Source organism: Ambystoma mexicanum, chromosome 11, assembly GCF_040938575.1.
Source record: "Ambystoma mexicanum isolate Mex_15411 chromosome 11, UKY_AmexF1_1, whole genome shotgun sequence".
NCBI lineage: Eukaryota > Metazoa > Chordata > Amphibia > Caudata > Ambystomatidae > Ambystoma > Ambystoma mexicanum.
In genome coordinates, this window is record NC_090934.1 from 901,976,849 (window position 1) to 902,002,888 (window position 26,040).

A 26,040-nucleotide genomic window follows, 5' to 3' on the forward strand; every position below is an offset into this window, starting at 1 on the left:
ATTATTGACACATGTAGAAAAGCTTTCCCAAGTGAAATCCTGAGATGCCCGAGTGAGTTCCTTACATTAATTAAGATGCTAATTTCAGAGATAGAAGATGGAATTGTCTGATCCCCCAGCTCCAACTGCCCCCTTCCTATGTCAGATCCTCAAAGATGTAGAGTTAGTAAGCCATAAGGAAGTCAAGATTTTAAAAAATCATATTTCAGACCTCTGCTAAAGAAAACCACATTGGATCACAACATTCTGTCTAATTATCGACCAATTGCTGGCCTCCTATGGTCTGCTAAAATTCTGGAAACATGTTAACCATTCAATTGCAGAACATTTTGGAAAAACATAATCTCTTGGACCCATTTCATTCGGGCTTTAGATCTGGTCACGGAACCGAGACTGCCCTTATGGCAGTCTGGGACGACCTGCTGAGGGCTGCCGATGAAGGGGCTGTCAGCATGCTGGTCATGATGGACCTTTCGACAGCCTTCAATATGGTTGATTTTAAGATTCTACTTTCCACACTGTCATCGAGGGCACAGGTATCGATGAAGCCTTGGAATGGTTTGGTTCCTTTTGGACTAACCGCAGGTCAAAGCTGGATCATTTTTTTCTGATTCTCAGTCTGTGGACTTTGGGGTAACTGAGGGAACGGAACTTCCTTGTCCACAGTATTATTTAACATTTATATTTGTCCACTATTAAAAATGTTCTCTCAGTTTGGTTTGTGTTAACCCTCGTATACTGATGACACCCAAATGTATGTATGACTTCAGCAGCCTATTGAGGCAATGGACCGAGTCCTAGTCTGTGCGGATAAGATAAAGGCTTGAATGCTGGAGAACACGCTCCAACTAAACCCATCAAAAACAGAGGTTATTGTACTCAGCCCAAAAAGAAAGGTAGCAGACGTTCTCCATTCAACTCCGTGTCCATCCTTTTTTGGTGTGCCAACAACATTTTCAGATAAAGTAAAGAACCTTGGCTGTATTTGGCAGTCCAGTGTGGACTGTAATCTACATGTCAACCAAACGGTCATGTTTGTATTATCAGCTTAAACTCATTAAGCCTCTGCTGCCGCATATTGCAGAAAAGGACCATTCAATGGTGGTTGGTGTACTCACAAATTCCAAAATAGATTATTGTAATGCCCTTTTAATGAGGGTTCACAATTTTCAAATACATAAACTACAGGTGGCTCAGAACTGTGCAATCAGGCTGATCTTTGCGTTATAAAGAAAGTCAACTGTTTCCCAATATTGGAGAATCCTTCACTGTTTAAGAATCCTGTTTAAAGAACTGTGCTTGGTTTTCAAGTGTATTCATGGATTAGCACCGGCATACTTGACTTCACAAATTCAAATTCATCACCCTATTCCATCACTTCGATCCCTGTGACAGAGCATTTTGAGGGTGCTTTTTGTTAAAACAACAACATGGGCGGTCAGGCATTTTTGCACTTTTGGTCCTCGCTCCTGGAACTCTTTGCCAATGGACCTTTGATGGATTTTGCCTCTTTCTATCTTTAGAAAGCAATTAAAAATGTATCTTTTTATGCAAATTGTCTTTTCCAACTATTTCAAGCACTGAGTGCAGTCTATGATTGTTTCGTAAGTAAGATCTGCGCCTAGATGCAGTTTCTTCTTGGACCCTGCAGGGTATGTGCATTAGAAATATTAAAATCAAGCACAATCATAAAGGTAAAACAGGCAAAGTTAAGAGATTGAACAGGATCATGGGGGCAGTTCATAGTCAAAAGTATCCTTTTGCAGTTCTTGGCGGTTCAACAGCATCAAACAAGGTTTTGAGCTGTTGTGCAAGTGGTTCTAACCAGGTTCCACGACTTTGCGTTGTAGCTGATCCAAGCGTAGAGCAGGCATCAAGCAGGGTCCACAGGAGCTCAGATGTTCAAAGGCAGCACTTGAGCGATGCAGGTCAGAATGTGCACAATGTCGGGTCAAGGTTCAACCTGTACGAGACAGGTGTATCTGCTGGTTAGGATCGATGAGTAAAATTCCAGCAGTTCGGGTGTGGTCCGGTATGGGTTCAAAACAGTGACCTTGATATTCCAGTATGTGGTATGGTGAGGCAGCGGTTTGAGGTTGACTGGGATCAAGTCATTTGGTAACATCTGGAAGGGGGTCAGCGAGTGACATCTCTGTGGTTAGAGTCGAGAGCCAGCAAGAAGCAGTTAATTTGAGCCAGACAGGTGATGGGCTCAGCAAGGTGACATTGAGGTGGTTCTATCCGTACCAGCATGTCAGGTAGAAGAGTTTGAGGGCAGCAGCTGCACAATTCCAGGCGGCAAGCAGGTGTCAAGGCAGAGGTACGTTGCTGTTTTAAATGGTGCTTGAAGAGGTGAGGAGCGTGATGGCCACCAGTGTTGGTTCAACTGTCCAGGTGATGGCGAGGATGCGGGTGACTGGAGATGCATATAGGTTCAAGCAATTCGAGACAGCATTCGAAGATAGCTGTTTGAAGGAGTCCCGCAGGGCCTGGTCACCTGTGAATGTAGATCAGCAACAAAGGTGCTGACGGTTCCAAGGCTGTGGCTGTAACAAAGATCTTCTGGTTTCAGCCAAGACAACAACATGCAAAGCTGGCATGGTGAGGCAGCAAACTTGCTCTAACACATGGCACAGCAGTTCAAGGAGGTAGAGGGCAAAAGGAAGCTCCAGAGGCTCCTGTAGGTTCAAAGGCGTTGAATCAAAGTCGAATTACAGTTCAAAGTAATTTGACTGGAGAACACAGGATTCCTGGCTAGCTTGTTCCTCCCACATTGTGAGTGAAAATCCAGGGGCTCAAGGATAGGTTTTGGTCCTTGTTCTCACTCTTCCAGGCACAAGGCAAGCAGGTCCACAACTGCAGGTGTCCAACAATACAGTGAGGTTCTCTTGTGGCTGGCGGAGTGGCATGTCTCGTCCCAGCAGCAGGTCATCGCCAATGGTCTATGGTTAGGGGACAGAGCTGGTTTCTGCCTTGGACGCTTGGCCTTCACCTCACTGGCCAGGATGAACTCTCCCAAAAGAGGTCCAATTCATCAACCTACTCGATCACTTCGCACCATGGGACAGAGCCTTTTGGCAGTCCTTTTTGTTAAAACAACACGGGCTGGCAGGCATTTTTCCACTTTTGGTGCACGCTCCTGGAACTCTTTGCCAATGGACCTTAGATGGATTTAGTCTCTTTCTATCTTTAGAAAGCAATTAAAAACGTATCTTTTCATGTAAATTGTCTTTACCAACTATTGCAAGCACTGAGTGGAGTCTATGATTGGTTCTTAAGTAACATCTGCGCCTAGATGCAGTTTCTGCTTGGTTCCTGCAGGGTATGTGCGTTAGAAATATTAAAATCAAAATCCAGCACAGTCATAAAGGTAAAACAGGCACAGTTTAGAGATTGAACAGGATCATGGGGGCAGTTCATAGTCAAAAGTACCTTTTTGCAGCTCTTGGCAATCCGAGAGCATCAAAAAAGGTTTCGAGCTGTTGTGGAAGTGGTTCTAACCAGGTTTGAGGAATTTTAATCATAGTTGATCCAAGCGTAGAGCAGGCAACAAGCAGGGTCCAATACAGGAGCTCAGGTGTTCGAAGGCAGCACTTGAGCGATGCAGATCAGAATGTGCACCAGGGTCGTGTCATGGTTGAACCTGTACGAGACAGGTGTATCTGCTGGTTAGGATCGATGGGTAAAACTCAAGCAATTCGGGTTGTGGTCCGGTATGGGTTCCAAGCAGTGACCTTGATATTCCAGTATGTGGTACAGTGAGGGGGCAGGTTCAATGTTGATTGGGATCAAGACATTTGCTAACAATTGGGAGTGAGTCGGCGAGTGACATCTCAGTCGGGAGCCAGCAAGAAGCAGTTGATTCGAGCCATGCAGGTGATGGGCTCATCGAGGTGCGAGGTGGCATTGAGGTGGTTCTATCCATGCCAGCACGTCGGGTTGAAGATTTTGAGGGCAGCTACTGCACGGTTCCAGCTGGCAAGCAAGAGTAAAGCCAGGTCAAGGCAGAGATATGTTGCAGTTTGAAATGGCGCTTGAAGAGGTGAGGATCGTGAGGGCCACCAGTGTCGGTTCAACTGTCCAGGTCACGGCGAGGATGCGGGTGACTGGTGTGCAAATAGGTTCAAGCAATTCGAGGCAGCATTTAAAGATTGCCGTTCGAAGGAGTCCCCTAGGGCCTGGTCGCCTGTGAATGTAGATCGGCAACAAAGGTGCTGGTGGTTCGCAGGCTGTGGCTGTAACAAAGATCTTCTGGTACCAGCCAAGACAACAACATGCAAAGCTGGCATGGTGAGGTGACAAACTTGTTCTAGCACATGGCATAGCAGTTCAAGGCGGTAGAGGGCCAAAGGAAGCTCCAGAGGGTCCTGTAGGTTCAAAGGCTTTGAATCATAATCGAATCACAGTTCAAAGTAGTTTGACTGGAGAACACAGGATTCCTGGCTAGCATGTTCCTCACGAGCTGTTAGGGCCAATCCAGGGGCTCAAGGATATGTTTTGTTCCTTGTTCTCACTCTTCCAAGCACAAGGCAAGCAGGTCCACAACTGCAGGTGTCTAACAACACAGTGAGGTCCTCTTGTGGCTGGTGGAGTGGCAGGTCTCGTCCCAGCAGCAGGTCATCGCCAATGGTCTATGGTTAAGGGACAGAGCTGGTCTCTGCCTTGGGTGCTTAGCCTTCAACTCACTGGCCGTTATGAACTCTCCCAACAGAGGTCCAATTCATTCTTCTTCAGGTTTATGTCCAAGAGTACATCACATAAGTGGTGGGAGACCCCTTGTAGCAGTCTGCAGGTGATTGGACTAAATCTATCCAGCCTAAGTGATCCAATCCCTGTTCTTGAAAGAAGTGAACTTTGCCATTCTGACATCGCATCCAAAGTGCTTTGCTCTAGAGCACGTGGAGGGGACAGAAAGGAGAGTGTGGCAGAGAGAAACAATATGGTGGAAGTCTTCCTCCACTGTACAGAGCCCTATTGCCTATTCTAAACCCTCCCCTTTGCACTAGGAACAAAGACCTTTAGAAATCCAGCAACCTGGTGTGATGCTACTCCCTTTGAATGGGTATGCTGCTTTGGTGCTGGGGAACAGGACAGCTGCCTGGGGTGCGGCTGTTTCTGGCTGCAATGATTATGACCTGGGCATACCCTATCTTTAGAGTTTACCCTGCCACCAGCCTGGGCTACTTATCATAGTTTTGGTACAAGGTTGAATATCTTAAATGCAGCCCCTGTGCTGCAGATACTTGGCTGTCACTGTAGCTGTCAAATGGGCACCTGTAACCTCTGAACCTGCTCTGTGCCACAGATAGAGCAGGAGCTGCAGATCAGATACACACTGATTTTGGCGTGGAGCTTATGAACGGGGGACCTGATCAGCAGATTATTCTTTCAGAGATGGAATTACCTTCTACACCCTTGCAAATGGAAATGTGTCACAATTATAAAGACATGTAGACAAAGTTTACTGTACTGAATCACTAAATTAATGGAAGGCAAAATAAGACTGGCACTGCTGGGCTGCTTGAAGACGTAGCTCCAAACATTCCAGGGATGGAATTGGAGTCCGTAAGGGCATAAAGAAATAGTGGGGGTTTCAGATAGTCTCTTGGGTTCCTTCAATATCCCAGCCTTGCAGCCAGAATCAGACTACTGAAGCATACCTCATTGAGCACATCTGGCGTAAGAACAGAATGGTATGTTAGTTACCGTAGCACAGTTGGAACTTCACAGCCACTCAGCCCACAGCTCCAGAAGAGTGCAGGAGAGCAGTTCACAATTTAGGACTCATGGACCCCTTCCTGAGACTGTGACTAACAGGAAATGAAGTCACAGAACTTTGTATCATGTGGGAAAAAATCAGGAGCAGTACTTATCTGGCTCATGCCAGGGGCAGTCGATAAAACTGTTAGAGTATGCTAGAAAAAGGTTGCATGCTGGGGGTTCCGCTGGCAGGCATCTCCATTGGTGCAACACAATTTATTTTATACACAGGCCTGGTGAACAGAGGGCTCCAGTGCCTTCACAGGGATCACACAGGAATAGTGTGAAGAAAAGAGGACCTGACAGATGTATAGTGCAATAAATCAAGACTTGCTTTTTTACTTTTGTTCAGTTAGGACATTATCAAGTAATGATATCCATTGAAACAAGCAGTACCTATTTGATCATAAGAGCTGCTAAACATCTGATATGTCAAACTCCTCACATCAGCTGGTGCGGGGAAAACTCATCTCATTCTTGTTTTGATGCCCTTTTTTCTCTAGTTAGGCAGACCCCAGCCTCTTTTCTTTTGCAGTTGGTGGATCTAGGTCACATGACATAAGCCCCTGTTAATCGCCGCTTACCCTTTTGTGCCTTCTTGTATTGCCACTCTTTGCCCCTATTAAAGCAGCATCCAACCTCTTTTTGTTTGGTAGTTCATAAGTGAATACAGGTCATATGAACATAGCCCCACTGACCTGGCTAGCCCTATCCCTTCCTTTCTAAACTCTTGCATCAAGGGCTTCTCTCGCCTGGCCTTCCAATGTGAAGGGCAAACGAAGAAAAGGGCAATGCCTGTTTGGACCTGCTTGGACCGAAAGGATGCTGGACCAGAATCCCTGCCTTGCTAACGTCAGGTAAGCTCCCTCGAATATATATGTTTCGATTCACCTATCGCTTCCCACAACTTGTCCAACCATCAACAACTATGCTGCTCACCAGCCACATTATGGACACTGTACCACAGCAACCTCATAAATGTCACTGTAGAACCCACCACTACATGGAAACTGAGGCTCATCCATGCCCACTCAGCAATTAACCATGCAGCAGACATCACCGACCTGATCACCACACATGACTTGGGCGCCATTTTGATTACTGAAACTTGGATGCATCCACCTACCTCATAGGTGTCCTCATCTCTAACAGCTACATAATTCTACAAGGAGACCATCCAAACAAGAAGGGTGGAGTCCTTGCCATCATTCACAAAGCATTATGGCCATACACCCAGCTGGGCATCGCCACCATTGGCTATTTCAAAAAACATACCTGCCCCTTCCTGCTTTCAACAGACACATTCACTTTCCACCTCATCTACAGACCACCCAAGCCAAACACCACCTCCTTCGAAGACTTCACAGACTTGGTGACTGCCATTTCCCTCACGCACGCCAGCAACATCTCCCTCTGTGCCTTCAACATCATTGTCATTCCAGCAACAAAGTCAATGTAGGAAGATCTCCGCTTCTACTCGACACTCAACCACACACAGCAAACAAAAGACCAAACTCGAAGGAAAGGTAATATCCTCCACCTCATCATTACTGCCCTGCCCACCCTCAATAACAACTCTCCTATCCCGCTCGACTGGTCTGTAGGGAAATCTATCCTGAAGGAAAAGATGCACTATTTTAAAAACAAACATGTGAGCGGTCGCCTGCACACAGCACCTGAAAAACACATGCAAGGAAAATGGGCAATGTCTGTCGCCCCTCTAAAATAAAATTATCATTGACAAGGCTCAAACATTTTCAAGTACCAGAAAGCATGCTGAAACTTTAATTAACATGTAAAACGACTCAGACTAATATTAAAAGCACTACACTGAAAAGGACAAAACAATAGAATTGGGCTTGCATTGCTGCAGGCCTTTAATTTTATATATTTTCTTGACAGGATTAAAAGTCTACATTATGAAACATGCAGAGACATTAAATATGTGCCTTGGACAGCACTTTTATCAGCAAATGCAATGTTATAATTCTGTTTTAAAGTGACTCTTGCCCCATGGAGCATAACAAGACCTTTAAATACATTTCTGAATCAAGCACCAGCTATAGGTCTGAACTGCCATATTGTACTCCTCCTTTCCACAACCTCTTTTTGAAGCTGAGCAATATAAACCGTCACATCCAAGTGTGCAATTTACAGCATTCATCCGTCTATGTGCTTGGGCCAAACATCTTAAATTTAAACTGAATTCGGCTTGCCCAATGTCCCCCTCTCATCCAATCTGACATTGCAGTCAGGTAGGCCTGTCCAGAATAAAGGAATGTATTTTTTTTTCGAGACTGAATGACTCATGTAAGGCCAGCCAGGCCCTGTGATATGATATGACATTTGTAACGCACCTATACACAAGTGTTTTAAGGCGCGACGAGGCAAGGGGGAACAGAGGGAGGACAGGGACAATGATCTTACTAGGCCAAGTGACATTGAGATTGCTTAAGTGCAGGGGGTGGGGGAGGGGGAAAGCGCCTGGGGAACGGGGAGGGGGCAGTGCTGTACATGGGATCGAAACAATAACAAAGTGCAGACAGCAGGTGGCAGGTGCAAGGGTAAGTGCAGACAGCAGGTGTCCAAAGTGCAGATAGGGGGACTGTAGGGTTACAGATACAGACCCAAGTGCATGGGTTGCCAGGAGGCAGTGTGGATGTGCAATTGGGCGGTAGGGACCTGGGCCCGAAATCAGAGGGTAGCCAGGTGACCAGTGCAGTATCAGACAGGAAATCAGCAGGGCAGGGGTAGAGAGAAGGCAGAAGCAAAGAGGAAGGTCTTGAGGTGCTTCCGGAACTGGAGATGGTTCTCCTCGAGTTTCAGAGAGGGAGGGAAGCTGTGCCAGAGGGAGGCCCCAGCAGAAGAAAGAGAAAAGAGAAAGTGACCACTGCTGGGACAGGACTGAAGTCATAGATGGTCCCAGCAGCTTAAACTACAAAGGATTTTACCATGGCGACAGGTCGCTGGGTTATAAATACTCCAGCTTTGAACTAACAGCATGGACACCAGATGTTTTGGTTGTTGAGCAGAATAAATAAAGGTTGCCATGTAATACTGTGTACAGTGGAAGGGGGAAAAAGACATTATTGAAATTACGTTGATTCATGTTTCTGTTGGTAACTGTTAAACAAAACCTTGTAGAGAGCCAACTTGTTTTTTTTAAATGGTCAGCTTTTTATACTGTGATCTTCCTTATGTAAATTAGGTGAAATTGAGATGGAAAGATCATTTGTGCATAAAAGTATAAGTCATTTAAAAGTCAAAGGGCCTCATCACGAGTTGGGCCTTGGCCCTTAAATGCGGCGGTGACATAATTAGCGCTGCCAATACTGCTCTGCCGGATCAAGACTCGGTACAAATACCGCCAGACACAAAATTAACCAGCAATATTACAGCCGGCACTAATAGCACCATCAACACAAAGCGCAATTACAGCCGTATCACAAGTCTGTTTATGCCAGAATTAGCGCCGAAAAGCGGTGCTAATAAAGCCGAGATTTTCCTCCAGCTTCTAGCTGGAGGTAAATAAACACAGGTGCCAGAAATGAAGCCACAGGTGCACCCAATGCACCCCAGAGGGCTACATAAGGCACACCCCTACCTCAAACACCGTTTTCAACATCATGTTGCCATTACGTGCTGTGTGCTGGGACAGGAAGCTGCTTATGCTGCGCCTGGAAGTAGAGATGCAGGTCAGCCAGGCCAGGGCACAGGGCGAACAGGTGGTGGGGAGGAGGAGGGTGAAAAGAGCCCAAGCAAGTCGTGCACCCATCCCAAGGGCCAGGCCCTCACCCTGGACCCTCATTGACACCCAGTTGGTGACTCTGTGGCACCTCAACAGGCATACTATAAAAGAGCTGCTCAGCACAATAGAGGACGACCTAGGGAACAAGATAAACATCCGGGAAGCTGTGCCCCCACTGCTGAAGCTGGTGCCCATACTCCAATTCTTAGCTACTGAGACTTTCCAGCACTCTGTGGCCATGATGCACCCACTAATAATAATGGTAATATGGGCTAGTATGGTGCCCACATCCTCCATAAAGAGAAGTGTGCACTAGCTCAGGCTAACACTGAATGTTAATCCCACTAATAATGGCAACATGGGCTAGTATAGAGCCTACATCCTCCAGATGGAGAAGTGTGCAATAGATAAGGCTAACACTGAATGTTCGTCCCACTAATAATGGTAACATGGGCTGGTATGGCGCCCACATCCTCCAGATTGAGAATTGTGCTCTAGCTAAGGCTAACACTGAATGTTCGTCCCACTAATAATAATGGTAATATGGGCTAGTATACCGCCCACATCCTCTAGATGGAGAAGTGTGCACTAGCTAAGGCTAACACTGAATGTTCGTCCCACTAATAATGGTAACATGGGCTAGTATAGCGCCCACATCCTCCAGATGAAGGTGTGCACTAGCTAAGGCTAACACTGAATGTTCATTCCACTAATAATAATGGTAATATGGGCTAGTATAGCGCCCACATCCTCCAGATGGAGAAGTGTGCACTAGCTAAGGCTAACATTGAATGTTCGTCCCACTAATAATAATGGTAATATGGGCTAGTATAGCGCCCACATCCTCCAGATGGAGAAGTGTGCACTAGCTAAGGCTAACACTGAATGTTCGTCCCACTAATAATAATGGTAATATGGGCTAGTATAGCGCCCACATTCTCCAGATGGAGAAGGGTGCACTAGCTAAGGCTAACACTAAATGTTCGTCCCACTAATAATAATGGTATTATGAGCTAGTATAGCGCCCAGATCTCCATATGGAGAAGTGTGCACTAGGTAATAACCATATTCAATGTTTGTCTGCTTACAATAATACTAATAATAACTTTATATATTTGATAACGATCTTCTTATTTACCTCAATGGCAATGAATGCTGCAGTATAAATATCAGTAAACATAACATATTCATACTGCCTTCAATGCTGTGGTGACACGTTAAAAAATGTGGAGCACTTTAGCAAAACCATCTCCTTTTCATCAGCCGTTATGAAAAAAGGTATTAATTCGTTTTTTTCCCCCATTTTGTTTGGCACAAGTGTGTTCCCGTGGACTTCTTGATGTTGAATCCGTGGCTCATGGTGTCCACCACCCTCAGCAGCTGATGGGTCATTGCATGCTCCTTTCGTAATCCAAACTGTTCCTTTGCTAGTAGATTTCTTTCGGTGGCAAAGTCACTGTGTCGGACGAGGAGCACCTTCTCCAGGACCTTCGATAATGCAGAAAGCAGGCTGATGGGCGGTAGTTTGCAGTGTCCCTGTGCATTTCTGATTTCTCCTTATGTAGCCCCTGTGTGTTCTTGCCCTGATCTGGGGCAAGATGGGCCTTCCTTGCGCTTCACCATGGATGACCCACATTGCGACCACCTCCACCCCCCAGACGAGCTGGACAGGAAAGGCACTATGCAAACTGAAATTAAAAGATACTAGAACAGGAGATGGTTATGCCCAGAGTTCTTTCTTCATTTTACACCATGTGACACAGACACTAAGGCATATTTTTTAGTGATCGTAACAGCCCATTTTTATGGCCTCCCAAGGCCTGGGTTGCGGAGGTATAAATATGGAGATTCAGGCTCTGGCGATATTGGCGTTTCAGCTGTTACTGTACCTAAAGCACCATTGATATTCACGAAAAAAGGGAGAAAAGTCCAAATGGTAGATTCCCTGTTCAATGCTACTGGAAATAATGTGAATTCTGATACAATCGAGATGGCTTGCTAAACCAATCAGGCAACCCAGGCAAATCTACACCAACATACAGAAGTACCAATGAATATTGGAACCGTTGGGACCCTGGACATTCTGGAACCATTGGGCCCAATAACAGTCGCCCGCCCTGGCTACCTCTAACAATTGGCAACGTGTGGGTACCTTGGGGGCAGACCGAATACAAGTGTATCCTTCAGGGAGTGATGGAGGGAAGGATGGACACAGAGAAGGGGGGCAGAGGATTCATGGCCTAAGCTTACAGAATAGGATGGGAAATGTTCAGGAAGGGAGTAATCGATTCAAGATGGAGCATGTGTTCCACAACAAAAAGAACTTGATTTTGAATCGTGCTGCCATCCTGCCTTTGAAACATGACATCTCAGTATTGAGACACATTACCACCAGGAACATTTTGTGAGTAGACTTTATTTCTGATGACGATTTGGACATGGCAGTAATCAATCTTCCGTCTATTCTGGTCCAAAATCATTTACTATTATAAGGCGATGATCTGAGACTCAGAGGTATTGATGTCACTGTGTATGATTGTCCCCTTTCATCCGGTTCCCAATTGGAATGCAATATAGAATGTGGGTGTGGTTGCACGCAATTTCCTAACAAGGTGACTGCAGCCCACTCCAATATGAAAGACGACGCAAATTGGATATGGGTTCCAGATATCCGGGGGATCGTAGCTTAGGGGGTCCCTTTTGACTGAACAAGATTGTAACATTGTCTGTTGGAATTCAAGAGGGTTCAAGCAGCTTACCTGCAAGAAAATGCCATTGCTAAATTTGGTGAAATATAATGGATCCTCCTCGGCAATCCTTCCTGACAGGTGAGGTTACCATAAATGGTTTTGAGGTGTGTCAGCAAATGGCAATGCCACGATTGTTTGGTAGGCCTCGTGGGGGCCTCTTGGTGGCGGTCAAGCAAGAATGGGTCCACTCCTGAATCTTATTTGTTCCTATCCTCCATGTATTCACGCAGTTCGTCTCATTCTACAAAGTGACTTGAGTCCCCTTTTGATTAGTAACCTGTATTGTGATTATAAAGAGGCAAAACAGGCGGTAATCATGGAGTAATTATGGAGTGGCTGGATTCAATTCTGATGGATAATCAGTGTGGCCAGAGCACTCGTCAGGTGCCATTAGTGGGAGATTTTAATATAGACTCGAGAGTGGTTCAGATTTGATGAGTACTTTGGGTTTGACAGGTTTAAGGTGGGAATCATTCCTGATACAACGGGACCTTGTCTCACTAAATGGAAATGTTGAGGGTGATTTGGAGGGCCACACTACATGGCACCGAGGTACCCAGGTTTTTAAGGATCGACTTTGGTTTCAGCAGGGATGTTCCAACGATGTGAAAAATTTTGTATAAATAAAGCAGAACCTAATGGCCATTCTGTACTAAGGGGTATGTTAGGGAAACACTGGGTCAAGCACCCATTGTAATTGTAAACAACTAAAGAAATAGGCTAGTTTGAAATGACAAGAATATTAACCAGTTTAGGAAACAATTTAGTGAAACCGGGAACAATAAGGGATGTAGTGCCCAAGATTCTAATGCCCTCCTTGCCTTGTTTGTTGACATTTTGAATCAGATCACAGTTTGAGGAAAGGGACTTTTAGTTCTATTGCAAAAAGGGGAGTCTGTTTCCCAGAAATCCAAAACTACAGAGTAATATGCGTAGGACTGTGATAAATCTTTAAAACTCAAATGTGAATACTCCTAAACACTTGAAAGGCATTACGGAGGCAAAGGCAAGTTACAGGAGTAAATTAAAAGATTTCTGACTAATGATATATCAGTGAGAGGGGGCGACAATACAGACGGCTATTGTGGGAAGAGCTGACAAGAGTTTCTGGCAGATCATAAATGGAAAATCTGGAACACAAGCGGTATTACAAGAAGGTCCAGTTCTGGAGAGGTTATTGGTGACCCATTTTACTGAGCTATATAGCCCAAGCATGTTGCACTCACCTTTGCGGGTGTGGTGGGGTCTTGGGATTTTGAGTTTGTTCCCGAGGATATTGAGAAGTTAATACTGAAGCTCAGTAACTCGAGGACTCTGGTGCACAGTGGGCTCTGTAATGCAGTACTCAAGTCTGACTCTTCTTTCTGGGCTTCCTTATTATACAGGGTATTTAAATCCACTCTATTAACCCAGAGATTTAAGGAATCCTGCCACACCACCACCTTTATCCTGATATTTAAAAAAGGTGACAAGAAGTGCCCCCTTAACTATAAACTAATAGCCCTCCTCGACTCTGATTTGAATTTTTTCCTGCTTGGTGCTGGTGGAGCTTTCTCCATGGGCAGAGCAAGCAGGTATTTTGAACCCAAACCAAATTGGCTTCCTGAAAGGGGTCGGGACCTCTACTGCGGGCCTCGTTATTAACCACCTGCAGCAGAGGGTGTGGCAAAGGAGAGTGCCTGACATATACGCTGTGTCTATCGATTTGTCAATGGCATTTGATAAGATCCAGAGAAACCTGCTCTGGAACAAACTAAAGAAGTAGGGTATCCCTAGTAGCCTCTTGGCCATCCTGGGGAACTTGCACTCTGGCGCGACTTTACATGTGAGGTTAAGCAAGGGCGGGTAATACTTCTGCAATCATTAGAACATCTGATGGACTTTGGCAAGGTTGCGTCCTGGCACCATTCCTATTTAATGTCCATTCATCGGACATTGAGGAAGAATTGGCAGATGCAATATTTATTGCCTTTTGGTGCTGGTGTGTAGGTTAGTCTGGATTACAAATGTAGATGATATCTTGCTGTTGGACCACTCTAGCGAATTTTGATGGCTTTTGGTAGGTATGCTAAGAAAAATGCATTGACCATCAACTCGACCAAAACACAAATGTTGATAATCCATGCTGGTCGAAGGAAGCTGTCAACGTGCTGGAGGCTGACTGCACAAAAAAATAGAAGAGGTCCATCATTTAAAATATCTATTTTTTAACATCTATGGGGTAAATGGGAAATCTCTGCTGATTGAGCAGGCTTTTGCCAAGACCAGACAGAAGTTATGCCAAATGCAATTGATACATCGCTGCTTTGGCACATTTTCACTAAAACCACTGCTGAAGCTTTATGAGGCCAAAGTGATTACGACTGTATGCTGTGGGTTGGAGGAACACTCTCAATTCATTGAATATAAATTTGACTACTTGGAGGGGATACTGTGGAAAAAACTTTAGGTTTGTCAAAATCTGTCCCAATGGTGGCCATACGGGTGGAATTGGACCTGACTTCCATTAATTCTAGTAGTAATCATTTTTTATTCAGATACAAAATCCATTAAAACCCATGAACATATACAATTACAACAATAGAAAGAAATTCGAAGTAACATCCTAAAATACTATTCATTAACACCAGAGAGAAACATTATTGAAATGTCATCATGCCTGTGACCTAAAACCTTTGCCCGCATCAAGAGCCGCCTTTATAAAATGAGCTGTTATATAAGAACTTCAGATAACAAAAACTATACTGTCCCGACGTGCTGGCATATGGTTCTTAATTAAATGTGGCCTCATCCACTGCTTCCTCAAGTTGTCTAAAAATCTACAGTCCAGCAGAAAATGCAATAGGTCTTCACCAAGCCGCAGGCCTCGTGGGCAGACTGAATCCACGCCAAGCCATTGCAGCTTTGCTCTAAATGGCAGCACATTTAGATTGGCCTGTAAGATGTTTGTTCGTCATTCAGCAGACTTTATTTTGGTGATAGTCAGTGCATAGCCCACTTGGGTTGGCCTGGGGTTATGCAATTTTAAAGAGGATACATTGACACTTCTCACAAGAGTGGCCTCCAACACAATCTGTGAAGATCTTTCTTTTAAAAGAGTACAGCACTGTCTCGTGTTAAGTCTCTCAGTGCAGTTGCTTCTTTCAACTCCCATCTTTTCAGAAGCCAACTCCACTATTATACCAGAGCTTTGGGTCCTTACTGGTGTTTTGCACGTCCATACTAAAATTTGGGTACACAGAGGTACCTGATTGAACATTCAGATACAATTCTAAAAACCTCTGCTGGGCTTCTAATGATATGCTGACAATCCCCAACTCGTGTCTTAATGCACCCCAGGGGCTCTACTGGGGAGCCCTGAAATTCTTTGTACAGTGGAATTCAACAATGTGTCCACATATCTGCATTGTGCTGCCCCCCAAATCTTTGCACATAGAGAATGGCAGTGTTTATCCTAGACCCAAGGACCTGGAGGCACTTGGCCAGACGTTTGCCTCAAAAGTTGTAAAAGAAACATAAAAGGCCTCTCATACCCACTGCCACTTGTTTGACTACCATATTTAAATGGCTTCCCCAGGTGCACCTTCCTGAAAATATCAAATCTAGGTATTTATATTCCTCCACCACCTCTATAAATTGATTGTTCAGGGCCCAGGTGTCATGATGCCTACCCCCGGGGACCCAGACCAAGTCCAGCAACCGCAGAAGCAGGCATCAAGTCATTCCAAGCAAGCCCAACAACCCCTGCTAGGGGCTATTTGGGTGCAGTCCTGGCATCTATGGCGCCAGGCTCATATGGAGAGTCAGTCCTGGCGCCATAGGCGCCAGGCTCATAGTTTAAAACTTACCTGATGCAGACCATGCTGCAAACTTACCTTATGCAGACCATGCTGCAAGAGCTCCAAGCCAAAAGAGGCTTGGAAGGGACTACTTTACTTAGGGACTATTTTTTTTACTCGGGTGGGGCTGGGGAGGAATACTTACCTGGGACTACTTTGGAGGCTATTTAAACCACGCCCGAAGAGCAGCACACGCTTCGCGTTATTCTGCATCCAGCAGCGTAATGCTCACCGTGCCTGCAAGTCTGCATCCAGTCTTTTGCCACGCCCGCCTCGGGTCTGGAGCTCCTAGAAAAAGGGAGAAAGAAGGAGAAAAGGTTAGAACAAGAGCAATACCTTTGATCCTCACCAGAATTCCCGATCCATCCAGCTGGAAGAAAGAAGTTTTTTTATGCACGTCGCCGTGCCTGCTGAGCGCCGCACTGAACTCACCACCCTTCGCAGCATCTTCACATTCCACTGCATCCTTCTGCATGTTCCCGCCGCACTCCGGCACCTAAAGGGAAGACAAGAACAGCAAGGTGAGCCAAGGGAATACAAAGAGGCGATATTAGTTACCCCCCATAGACTTACCTGATTTTACCACCGGGGGTACCATTCCTCTTCACGGGTCGGCGCAGCTTCCACTGCCTCCTCGCCGAACCCCGGCCCCTAAGGGGAAACAAAAGGACAGCAAGGTGAAACGAAGGGACAAACAAGGGGAAACCTCCTCACCACAATAGACTTACCTGATTTTACCGCCAGAGGCATTATTCCCCGAGACTTCATACTTTCTCTCAGCGCCTGAATAAGGGAGAAAGCAACAGGTTACATATTGACATTATTTTATCGAACTGTGTTGGATAATACAAATCCTTACCTGAATATTACCGGTTGCAACGAGGAACTCTTCGCTAGGGTCAAGCTGCAACCTGCAAGGAATCGGACAAGAGTGAAAGTCAGACATTTGAACTCTTACGAACTACATACTTACGGCGTCTTGCCGGGAATCTCAGAGCCAATATTGTTCTGGAACTCACCAATTCCTTCGAGCCAGTGAAGTAACTGGTTATCTACGCGCCTCTGCGCTCAATGCAGGATGGAGAGCTCATCTTTCCTAACCATCAGGTGAGACTATAAGAGGGAACATCAAAGGTGATCAGTGGGGAGAACAGCGGGAGTGGGGGGGGGGTTAACACTCAACTCCATGGGTGGTTAATTCCCTTTCTCCATTTGCAGAAGAATATTCCTACGGGCCAAGCAAACGAAGCTAGGTGGGCCAGTCCAGTCCGTCATCTCGGTACTACGCGTCACATTGGTGGAGACCGCTGCTGCCAGTTCAGATCGACGCCCCTGTGGGAGCCAGGTGAGCGTAACAGAACGCAAAGCCTTCCCACAAATTCCCACCCGGGCGTTATGGATACCCCAGAAACTGACCAATTGGCCCAATTACTAGGGGAACTGAGGGCTGAAGTGCATTCCGCCCGTCAAGAAACCAATGCTCTTAGGAGAGAACTGATTTTGTCAAAGGAGCGAACTGATGACCTTGCTAGGCAACTACTGCAAAGCCAGGCTGGACAAGCACCCCTACCAGGTCCCTGGGGAAATCCACTCCTGTGTCATCGAGTAACCCTGTGCAAATAAACCTACCAGGAAATATTCCATTAGCTCCGCCCAAACGCTTTGCCGGCGAGCCCAAAAGGTTTGCCGTGTTTATGAACCAATCCCGCTTGCACTTTTTATGCAGACCTGGAGCCTTCCCAAACGATCAAGCCAAGGTAGCCTTTGTATTGTCATATCTCAGCGGCAGTGCAGCTGATTGGTCAATTCCACTAGTTACTCAGGATGACCCAATTCTCCGGGATTTTCAGAGCTTTCAAATGAGCATGGAAAGACTATTTGCCCGGCACTCCCAAGGACAGGCCCTGGATAACGAACTTTTGTCTCTATGACAGGGTAACCAGGACCTTCTATCCCACATTGCGACCTTTAATAGGTTGATAGTGGAAACTAGATGGCCTGAGGTAAAACGAATCACGTTATTTCATCGAGGGCTTCGAGGAGAACTCAAGGATGTCTTGGTTCAAGTCGTGAACCCACCTCAAGACTGCGCTGAATATATAGACTTAGTGGTCTAGTTAGATCACAGACTTCAGAACAGAAAGGCTGATCGAGCCAAGTTTGAGAATCGGGTGTTGGTCAAAACCCAAGCTAACCCCAAAGGAGCAGATGCATCAGAACTCATGCAAATCGGAGGGGTTAAAGGACCCTTAACCCAGAAGGAAAGAGAAAGGAGACGGCAAATGCAATTGTGTCTATATTGTGGAACTTCTGGGCATTTTCTACGGGATTGCCCTGTAAAACCACCCAAGAAGGTGGTAGGAGCTGCTGATAAAAGCCATATGGATTCAGACTCGGGAAACGACCACGCCCGACAAGCGTAGAGGTCCGCTTGCCGAGCTTGAAGAAGGATACTCAGACCTCGCATTTTATCATATCAATGGTCCTCGTAGATCCAAAGCAGCCATCGCGTATGCACGCAGTAAGGGAATACATTGATAGCGGGGCCATAGGAAACTATGTGGACTACGAATTGGCTTCCAGGAGGAATCTACCTCTCTGCCAAAAAACCACCTCAGATGTCATCACCACAGTCGATGGAACTGAAATTGCCTCTGGGCCTGTAACTCATTCCATCGCAGAGATGACACTATTGGGTCAGGATGGGCATCGAGAGACTATTGTGTTTGATCTAATCAATGCCCCATAGTTCCAAATAATACTGGGGATACCTTGGTTGGAAACACATAATCCTTGTATTGATTGGCGAGAGAAGAGAATAACCTTCCCGGATTGTGCACAAACCTGTTACCCAAAGAAAAATCTGAACGCAGGCCTGGCCACAGTAACCACAGCAGTTGTGCAACTACCTCCAGAATACCAAGAATTCCAGGATGTCTTCCAAAAAGAACAGGCAAACACCTTACCACCTCACATGTCGTACGATTGTCAAATCGATCTCATACCCGGTGCACAACCCCCTTGTAGCAGGATCTACGCCCTTACGGAACCTGAGAACCTTCACCTACGACAATACTTAGACCAGTACCTTGCTAATGGCTTCATTCGCCCATCCAAGTCCCCTGCATCTTCAGCTTTGTTCTTCGTGCCCAAAAAGGAAGGTGACCTCAGAACGTGCATAGACTACCGCGCATTGAACCAGATAACTGTTAAGAACCGATACCCATTGCCTCTGATCCCTGAACTACTAGACCAAGTGAAGGACGCTTGCATATACACTAAGTTAGATCTCCCGGGGGCATACCATCCGGTACGTGTAAAAGAGGGCGACGAATGGAAGACTGCTTTTCGCACTAAGTATGGGTTATTCGAATACCAGGTGATGCCTTTTGGGTTGTGCAATGCACCAGCAGCCTTCCAATACTTCATGAACGATGTCCTTCGTGAACTCATTGACGTTTGTGTTGTCGTATATATCGATGATATTCTAGTATACTCCTCTTCAGAATCTGACCATGTGAAGCACGTACGAGCAGTCCTTGAAAAATTGTGCCAGCACAAACTATATGCAAAACTGGAAAAATGCGTTTTTCATGCCACAGAAGTTGAATTCCTTGGGTTTATCCTGACCCCAAGAGGAGTCCGAATGGACTCACGAAAGGTGGACGCAATCCTTAAGTGGCCATCACCAAGTTCAGTTAAAGGAGTACAAAGCATGCTTGGCTTTGCCAGTTTCTACCGCAGATTCATCCCGGATTTTACATATGTTGTACATCCCATCACAGCACTCTTACGAAAAAATAAACACTTTATGTGGACTGAAGAAGCTGAAAATGCCTTCCAAGAGCTGAAAGCGAAATTCACGTCTGCACCTGTATTAAAGCACCGGCGCCCTGAACTTCCATGCATAGTGGAAACTGATGCATCCAGTCTAGCCATGGGAGCTGTCCTGTCTCAAAAGGACCCTGAAACTGGCCAGCTTCACCCAGTAGCATTTTGGTCCAGAAAGTTCTCGGCACCAGAGTTAAACTATGCGGTTACCGACAAGGAGTTATTAGCCATTAAATCTGCCTTCAAGGCTTGGCGGCACTATCTTCACGGTGCCTGGCATACCATTACTGTGATCACCAATCACCGGAACTTACAGTATTTAAAGACAGCCAAGGCCCAATCGTCACGCCAACTCCGATGGGCATTGTTCTTTGCCGAGTTCGATTTCGTGATAACCTATCGACCAGGTTGTAAGAATGGTAAAGCAGACGCCTTATCCCGAATAGGGATGGGAGAGGCAGAATTGAACCCAGAACCAATGCCTATAATTTCTGAACAAAGGATTCTTGGCATGACTACTCTACAGAACTAGAGGTCATTCAGGTAAAGATCCAGCAACTCTTTGATCCTACAGCCCTGCAGAACTGGGTAAAGAAAGGCCCGGACTACTCCGTCACCAATAACCTGCCTTATTACCAAGGGCGGCTATTTCTGCCACACAAGGAACTACAAGAGCTAGTCATTTCCCTTTATCATGATACCCTAATGGAGGGGCACCCAGGTATTGCAAAAACTGAAGCTAAAATTAAGAGACAATTCTGGTGGCCCACCTGGCAAAAGGATATTAAATAGTATGTGATGTCTTGTGGCATTTGCACCCAAAACAAAAGTCAAAAGAAAAAAGCAGCGGGACTCCTACAACCTTTAGACATTCCGCCTACACCATGGCACACCTTATCGTTAGACTTTATTACTGATCTACCCCCATGCAATGGATTTAACACCATTCTAGTTATTGTGGACCTTTTTTCCAAGATGGCCCACTTTATTCCTTTAAAGGGATTACCTTCAGCTTCAATCCTGGCCAAGGAGTTCCTCGAAAACATTGTTCGCATACACGGTTTTCCATCCGTATTGGTCTCTGACCGAGGCAGTCAATTCATTTCACATTTTTGGAAAAAATGTTGTCAATTGGCGCAAATCGATGTGAGGTTATCGACCAGTCAGCACCCACAAACCGATGGTCAAACAGAGAGGACCAACCAGACTCTCGAACAATACCTGCATTGTATTTTACATCAGACTGAGAGTAATTGGAAAGACATTCTTTGGATCGCCGAATATGCATACAATAATTCAGTACATTCTGGAACTGGACAAAGCCCCTTTTATACCTTATATGGGCACCACCCTCGAACCTTAGACCTTGACTCACCCCAACACTTAGAAATGCCCGCAGTGGACCATCTGCACGCTACGATTACACAAGCCTTTAAGGAAGCAACTGCACATTTAAAACAGGCGAAAGAAAAATACAAGATGCTAATCGGCATAGAAGTGATACTCCACAATACCAGATAGGGGACCAAGTATGGTTAGCCACAAAACATATACCTCTAAAGGGAACACGGACCTTTAACCCCAGATATTTGGGACCTTACTCTATTAAGGCCATTATCAACCCGGTGGCTGTCAAGTTGGACTTACCTGCTAATATGCAAATTCACCCCATCTTTCATGTGTCACTTTTGAAGCTAGTGCAACCAGGGACAAGACTAACCAAGCCACCAGACCCCATCCTTGAAGACGGGGAACCAGAATTTGAAGTTAAGAACATCCTGGACTCCAAGCTGATAAAGTCAAAACTTTTTTATTTAATCGACTGGAAATGTTACGGACCTCAGGAAAGGTCAGGGGAACCTAGTGACCACGTTCATGCACCCGATTGGTGAAAAAATTCCACCGAAATTTCCCAGACAAACCGAAACTACAGGGAAGAACGACTTTAGGAGGGGCCTTGGGGGTGGAGTGCTGTCATGCTGCCTACCCCCGGGGACCCAGACCAAGTCCAGCAACCCCAGAAGCAGGCATCAAGTCATTCCAAGCAAGCCCAACAACCCCTGCTAGGGGCTATTTATGGCGCCAGGCTCATAGATTAAAACTTACCTGATGCAGACCATGCTGCAAGAGCTCCAAGCCAAAAGAGGCTTGGAAGGGACTACTTTACTTAGGGACTATTTTTTTTACTCAGGTGGGGCTGGGGAGGAATACTTACCTGGGACGACTTTGGAGGCTATTTAAACCACGCCTAAAGAGCAGCACACGCTTCGCGTTATTCTGCATCCAGCAGCGTAACGCTCACCATGCCTGCAGGTCTGCATCCAGTCTTCTGCCACCCCCGCCTCGAGTCTGGAGCTCCTAGAAAAAGGGAGAAAGAAGGAGAAAAGGTTAGAACAAGAGCAATACCTTTGATCCTCACCTGAATACTCGACCATCGCACCTTCGAGCTGGAAGAAAGAAGTTATTTTATGCGCGTCGCCTCGCCTGCTGCAGCGCCGCGCTGAACTCACCGGCCTTCGCAGCATCTTCACAATCCACCGTATCCTTCTGCATGTTCCCGCCGCACTGCGGCACCTAAGGGGAAGACAAGAACAGCAAGGTGAGCCAAGGGAATACACAGAGGCAATATTAGTTACCCCCCATAGACTTACCTGATTTTACCACCGGGGGTACTATTCCTCTTCACGGGTCGGTGCAGCTTCCACTGCATCCTCGCCGAACCCCGGCCCCTAAGGGGAAACAAAAGGACAGCAAGGTGAAACGAAGGGACAAACAAGGGGAAACCTCCTCACCACCATAGACTTACCTGATTTTACCGCCGGAGGCATTATTCCCCGAGACTTCATACTTTCTCTCAGCGCCTGAATAAGGGAGAAAGCAACAGGTTACATATTGACATTATTTTATCGAACTCTGTTGGATAATACAAATCCTTACCTGAATATTACCGGTTGCCACGAGGAACTCTTTGCTAGGGTCAAGCTGCAACCTGCAAGGAATCAGACAAGAGTGAAAGTCAGAAATCTGAACTCTTACGAACTACATACTGTGTGATCAGCATACAGTAAGGTGCTAAATATTATGCCATTTAGAAGTGGAGGGATCAGACCTTGAGACTCCTTATGGGGCTCAAAAAAAAAACTGAGGAATGATGAAAACAGAAATAGGGCCAGGGGGCACCCCTGCTTTACCCCCAACAGTTAGGACACAGCTTTCTGAATATTTGTGATTTGCTGCACACCTCATCCTGGCTGATGTGTTCTCCTAGAGGACGGTTATTAGTTGCAGGAGTCCTGAAGGAACCCCAATTTTCTTAAGTTTTGCCCACAACAAGTTACGGTTCACAGAATCAAAGCTTTTTGTAAGGTCTAGGAAGGCCATGTAAAGATTGATTTTTATTCTTCCATTGTACTTCTCCACGATGGTGTTCAATATAAAACACTGATCGATCGTGGAGAAGCCCCTATGAAAAACTGCTTGCGTGTCTGGGAGTGTGCAGTTATGTGACGCCCACGCCTCCAGACAGTCAGCCAGAAACCTTGCATAAAGTTGTACTTAGACGTCTAGGAGTGCAATGGGCCCATAACAATGTGGGTCAAGGACATTGCCTTTTTTAAAGAGGGGGATAATTAGGCATTTATTCCACGATTCTGGGAGGGCAGAACTGTTGGCGATGGAATTGAAAACCTGAAGCACAATTGATAGCCATCAGAGCACTGATGCTTTAAATACCTCGGTCTCATCTGGGCCCGCCGCCATACCGTTCTTGAGCATTCTAATTGGCACTTCTATTTCTTCCTGACAAACATTATCTCGCTATAAGTCTCACTTCAAGTGTCTGTGGTTACTTGAAACTGAGTACCAGCTTCACAAAGGATCTCACTAAAATGTGAGACCCAGCAGTCGCCAGGGATCTGTTCAGCAGGGCCTACACACGAACCCGCAAAACCCATTTCACCAAGCCCCAGAATGCATTTGAGTTATTTTCGCAGACTGTCTTGTCCAGGAGATCCCATTGTTTTACCATAAAATGGTTTCTCTTTTGTTTCAATAGCAATTTTTTGAGATGATGGATATTACCACCAGAAGGGCACATATTCAAGAAGGCCAGATGGAGTTCTCCATTTGCTCACCTGCATCCTGCACCAAACTGGAGTGCGTTTGATCTACTGCTACCTGGGCTAGTGGCTCCTTTACCTAACACACAGGGTGCAGTACCATGGATACGCGACTGCAGGAGCGTAAAGAGGTTTACCACTTCGAGGGGCAGTTTGGACCCCAACAGACTACCCCAAAAGGATTGAGATTCAGTGTCTTAAAGCAAGGCTAAAACCTCTAATTCCCCAATTCTAATCATTGGATCAAACTGGGTCAGAACATCCAACCTTTTGGGTTCTAAAGGTGAATGAAGAAAACTCAGCCTTGAACAGCAATTGGCGATTCTCCTTTAGTGGGTTATTTGTTTCCTGTTTAGTCAAAACGAGACCTGCTAACTCGGACTCTGTGCTGTGAGGCTGACCAGGGTTTAGAAATAGGCAAAAACCAACTTTAGATTCCGATTGTGTTGCGCTTTCACTTACTCTTCTTATTTCATGTGATGTTACAAAGAATAACAGACTGCAGTATTTGCTTTGTGCCTCGAATTTAATTGTTATTTCACAATTAATTCACAAATGTAGTTAACTTGTAACTATTGAATTTACTTCATTCCATTTGTATAATATCTGTACGTGTGATTGCTATACTTGTTCCTATTGAATTGACTTCATTCAATATGTGTTTGCTCCTTGTATATATGAGTTCTACTTATTTGCTCCCCAACACATGTTTCCCCGTCATTGCATCCAACGGTTCATCAGGAGGCGCACATTTGTATTGACAAAATGTTTTTTCCCAAAGTGGTGCGCTAGAGACTGAGACAAAACCAGGTAGAAATGTCTTACTTATTTGTTATATGTAAAATGGAATTGTATTCAGATTCGTATTGGTATAATTACTTACAATTGTGTTGCCTTGTATTTATTCCAACAGTTTAAATGCTCAAATGATGTCCTAGGTGTTAGAGCTCTGATGTTGCCATTATGGTTTTTCCCTTTTTCCTTTTTCTTCTTTCTAGGTTTAAAGGTAAGAAACGGCCATCAATATACTCCATATTCAAATCCTGGTGGTTATCTACCCTAACTGGTTGTACATCTATAAATGGCTACTAAGAAAATAAAATCTATATCTTTACTTTCAAATCTCTTGTTCTTAGAGTATTAGATTCATGCTCCTCGCGGTATGATTGCGGTTAATTTCTGAAAAACGGGCACATTATGTAGTACGCAATGAGGTCATGCGTCGTACATGCAAAAGCGCCATCTTTGTTTGGGAAAGATTCATATTAAACAGAACTCATTTATCTTTGTGCAATAAAGCATTGCAGTATCATAAAACATGTGTGGATTCATCCAATGAAGCCTGGTTTGGCTCAGTTTCTATACTTCAAGATTGTATACTGCTATACAAATAGTTGATGTACTAGATTTGTCGTAAGGGGCTGGATTGTTATTGACTGAATTTCAAATTAAAATAATATACATTTGCATGCAATTGAAAATGTAACATTTGGCTTGGTTATTATAGGTGAAACACGATACAGATCTATAAAGGAGAAACACTCTTTAACATACAATTTTAAATACTTCATGAATCTGCGTCATGATATAAGATACAGTTAACTAAATAGTTCGAGATTTCTTAAGTAATATGTTGCTTAGAGAAAATGATACAGCTCCTGGTCCGTGTTCAGACCGGAGTGTCAACTGTCCATTGTATAGATCCAAAAGGCTTATCTTTTTCTGGGAGTTTTTTCTAAGTGGCCTCTTCTAGGTGGTAATGAAATTTCTCGATGCTGAAAAATGTTAGTTGTGCTCATTCTTCGTTACGATGTCTATCTTGAAAATGGAACGTCAGAGGTGATCTGAGATCTTGATTGATAATTGCTCCGGTGTGTTCTCCTAAGCGTGTCTTTAATGTCCTTATGGTGCTTCCAATGTACAGTTGTTTGCAAGCACATCTTATCCCATATACAACGTACTTGCTATAACAGTTGATTGGTTTTTTTTATTGC

The 26,040-nt window shown here is 45.2% G+C and overlaps 1 protein-coding gene across 1 annotated transcript in view; it reads left to right on the forward strand.

The window, feature by feature from the left end:
- The window catches only part of LOC138505065 (streptococcal hemagglutinin-like), a 125,276-nt gene extending 99,628 nt beyond the window's left edge, over positions 1 to 25,648 (forward strand). The window contains exons 13-14 of the mRNA XM_069625389.1: positions 25,045 to 25,052; positions 25,554 to 25,648. Of these exons, the coding sequence (XP_069481490.1) occupies positions 25,045 to 25,052; positions 25,554 to 25,648 (103 nt within the window). The remainder of the gene's footprint in view (positions 1 to 25,044; positions 25,053 to 25,553) is intronic.
- The last annotated feature ends 392 nt before the right edge of the window (positions 25,649 to 26,040 follow it).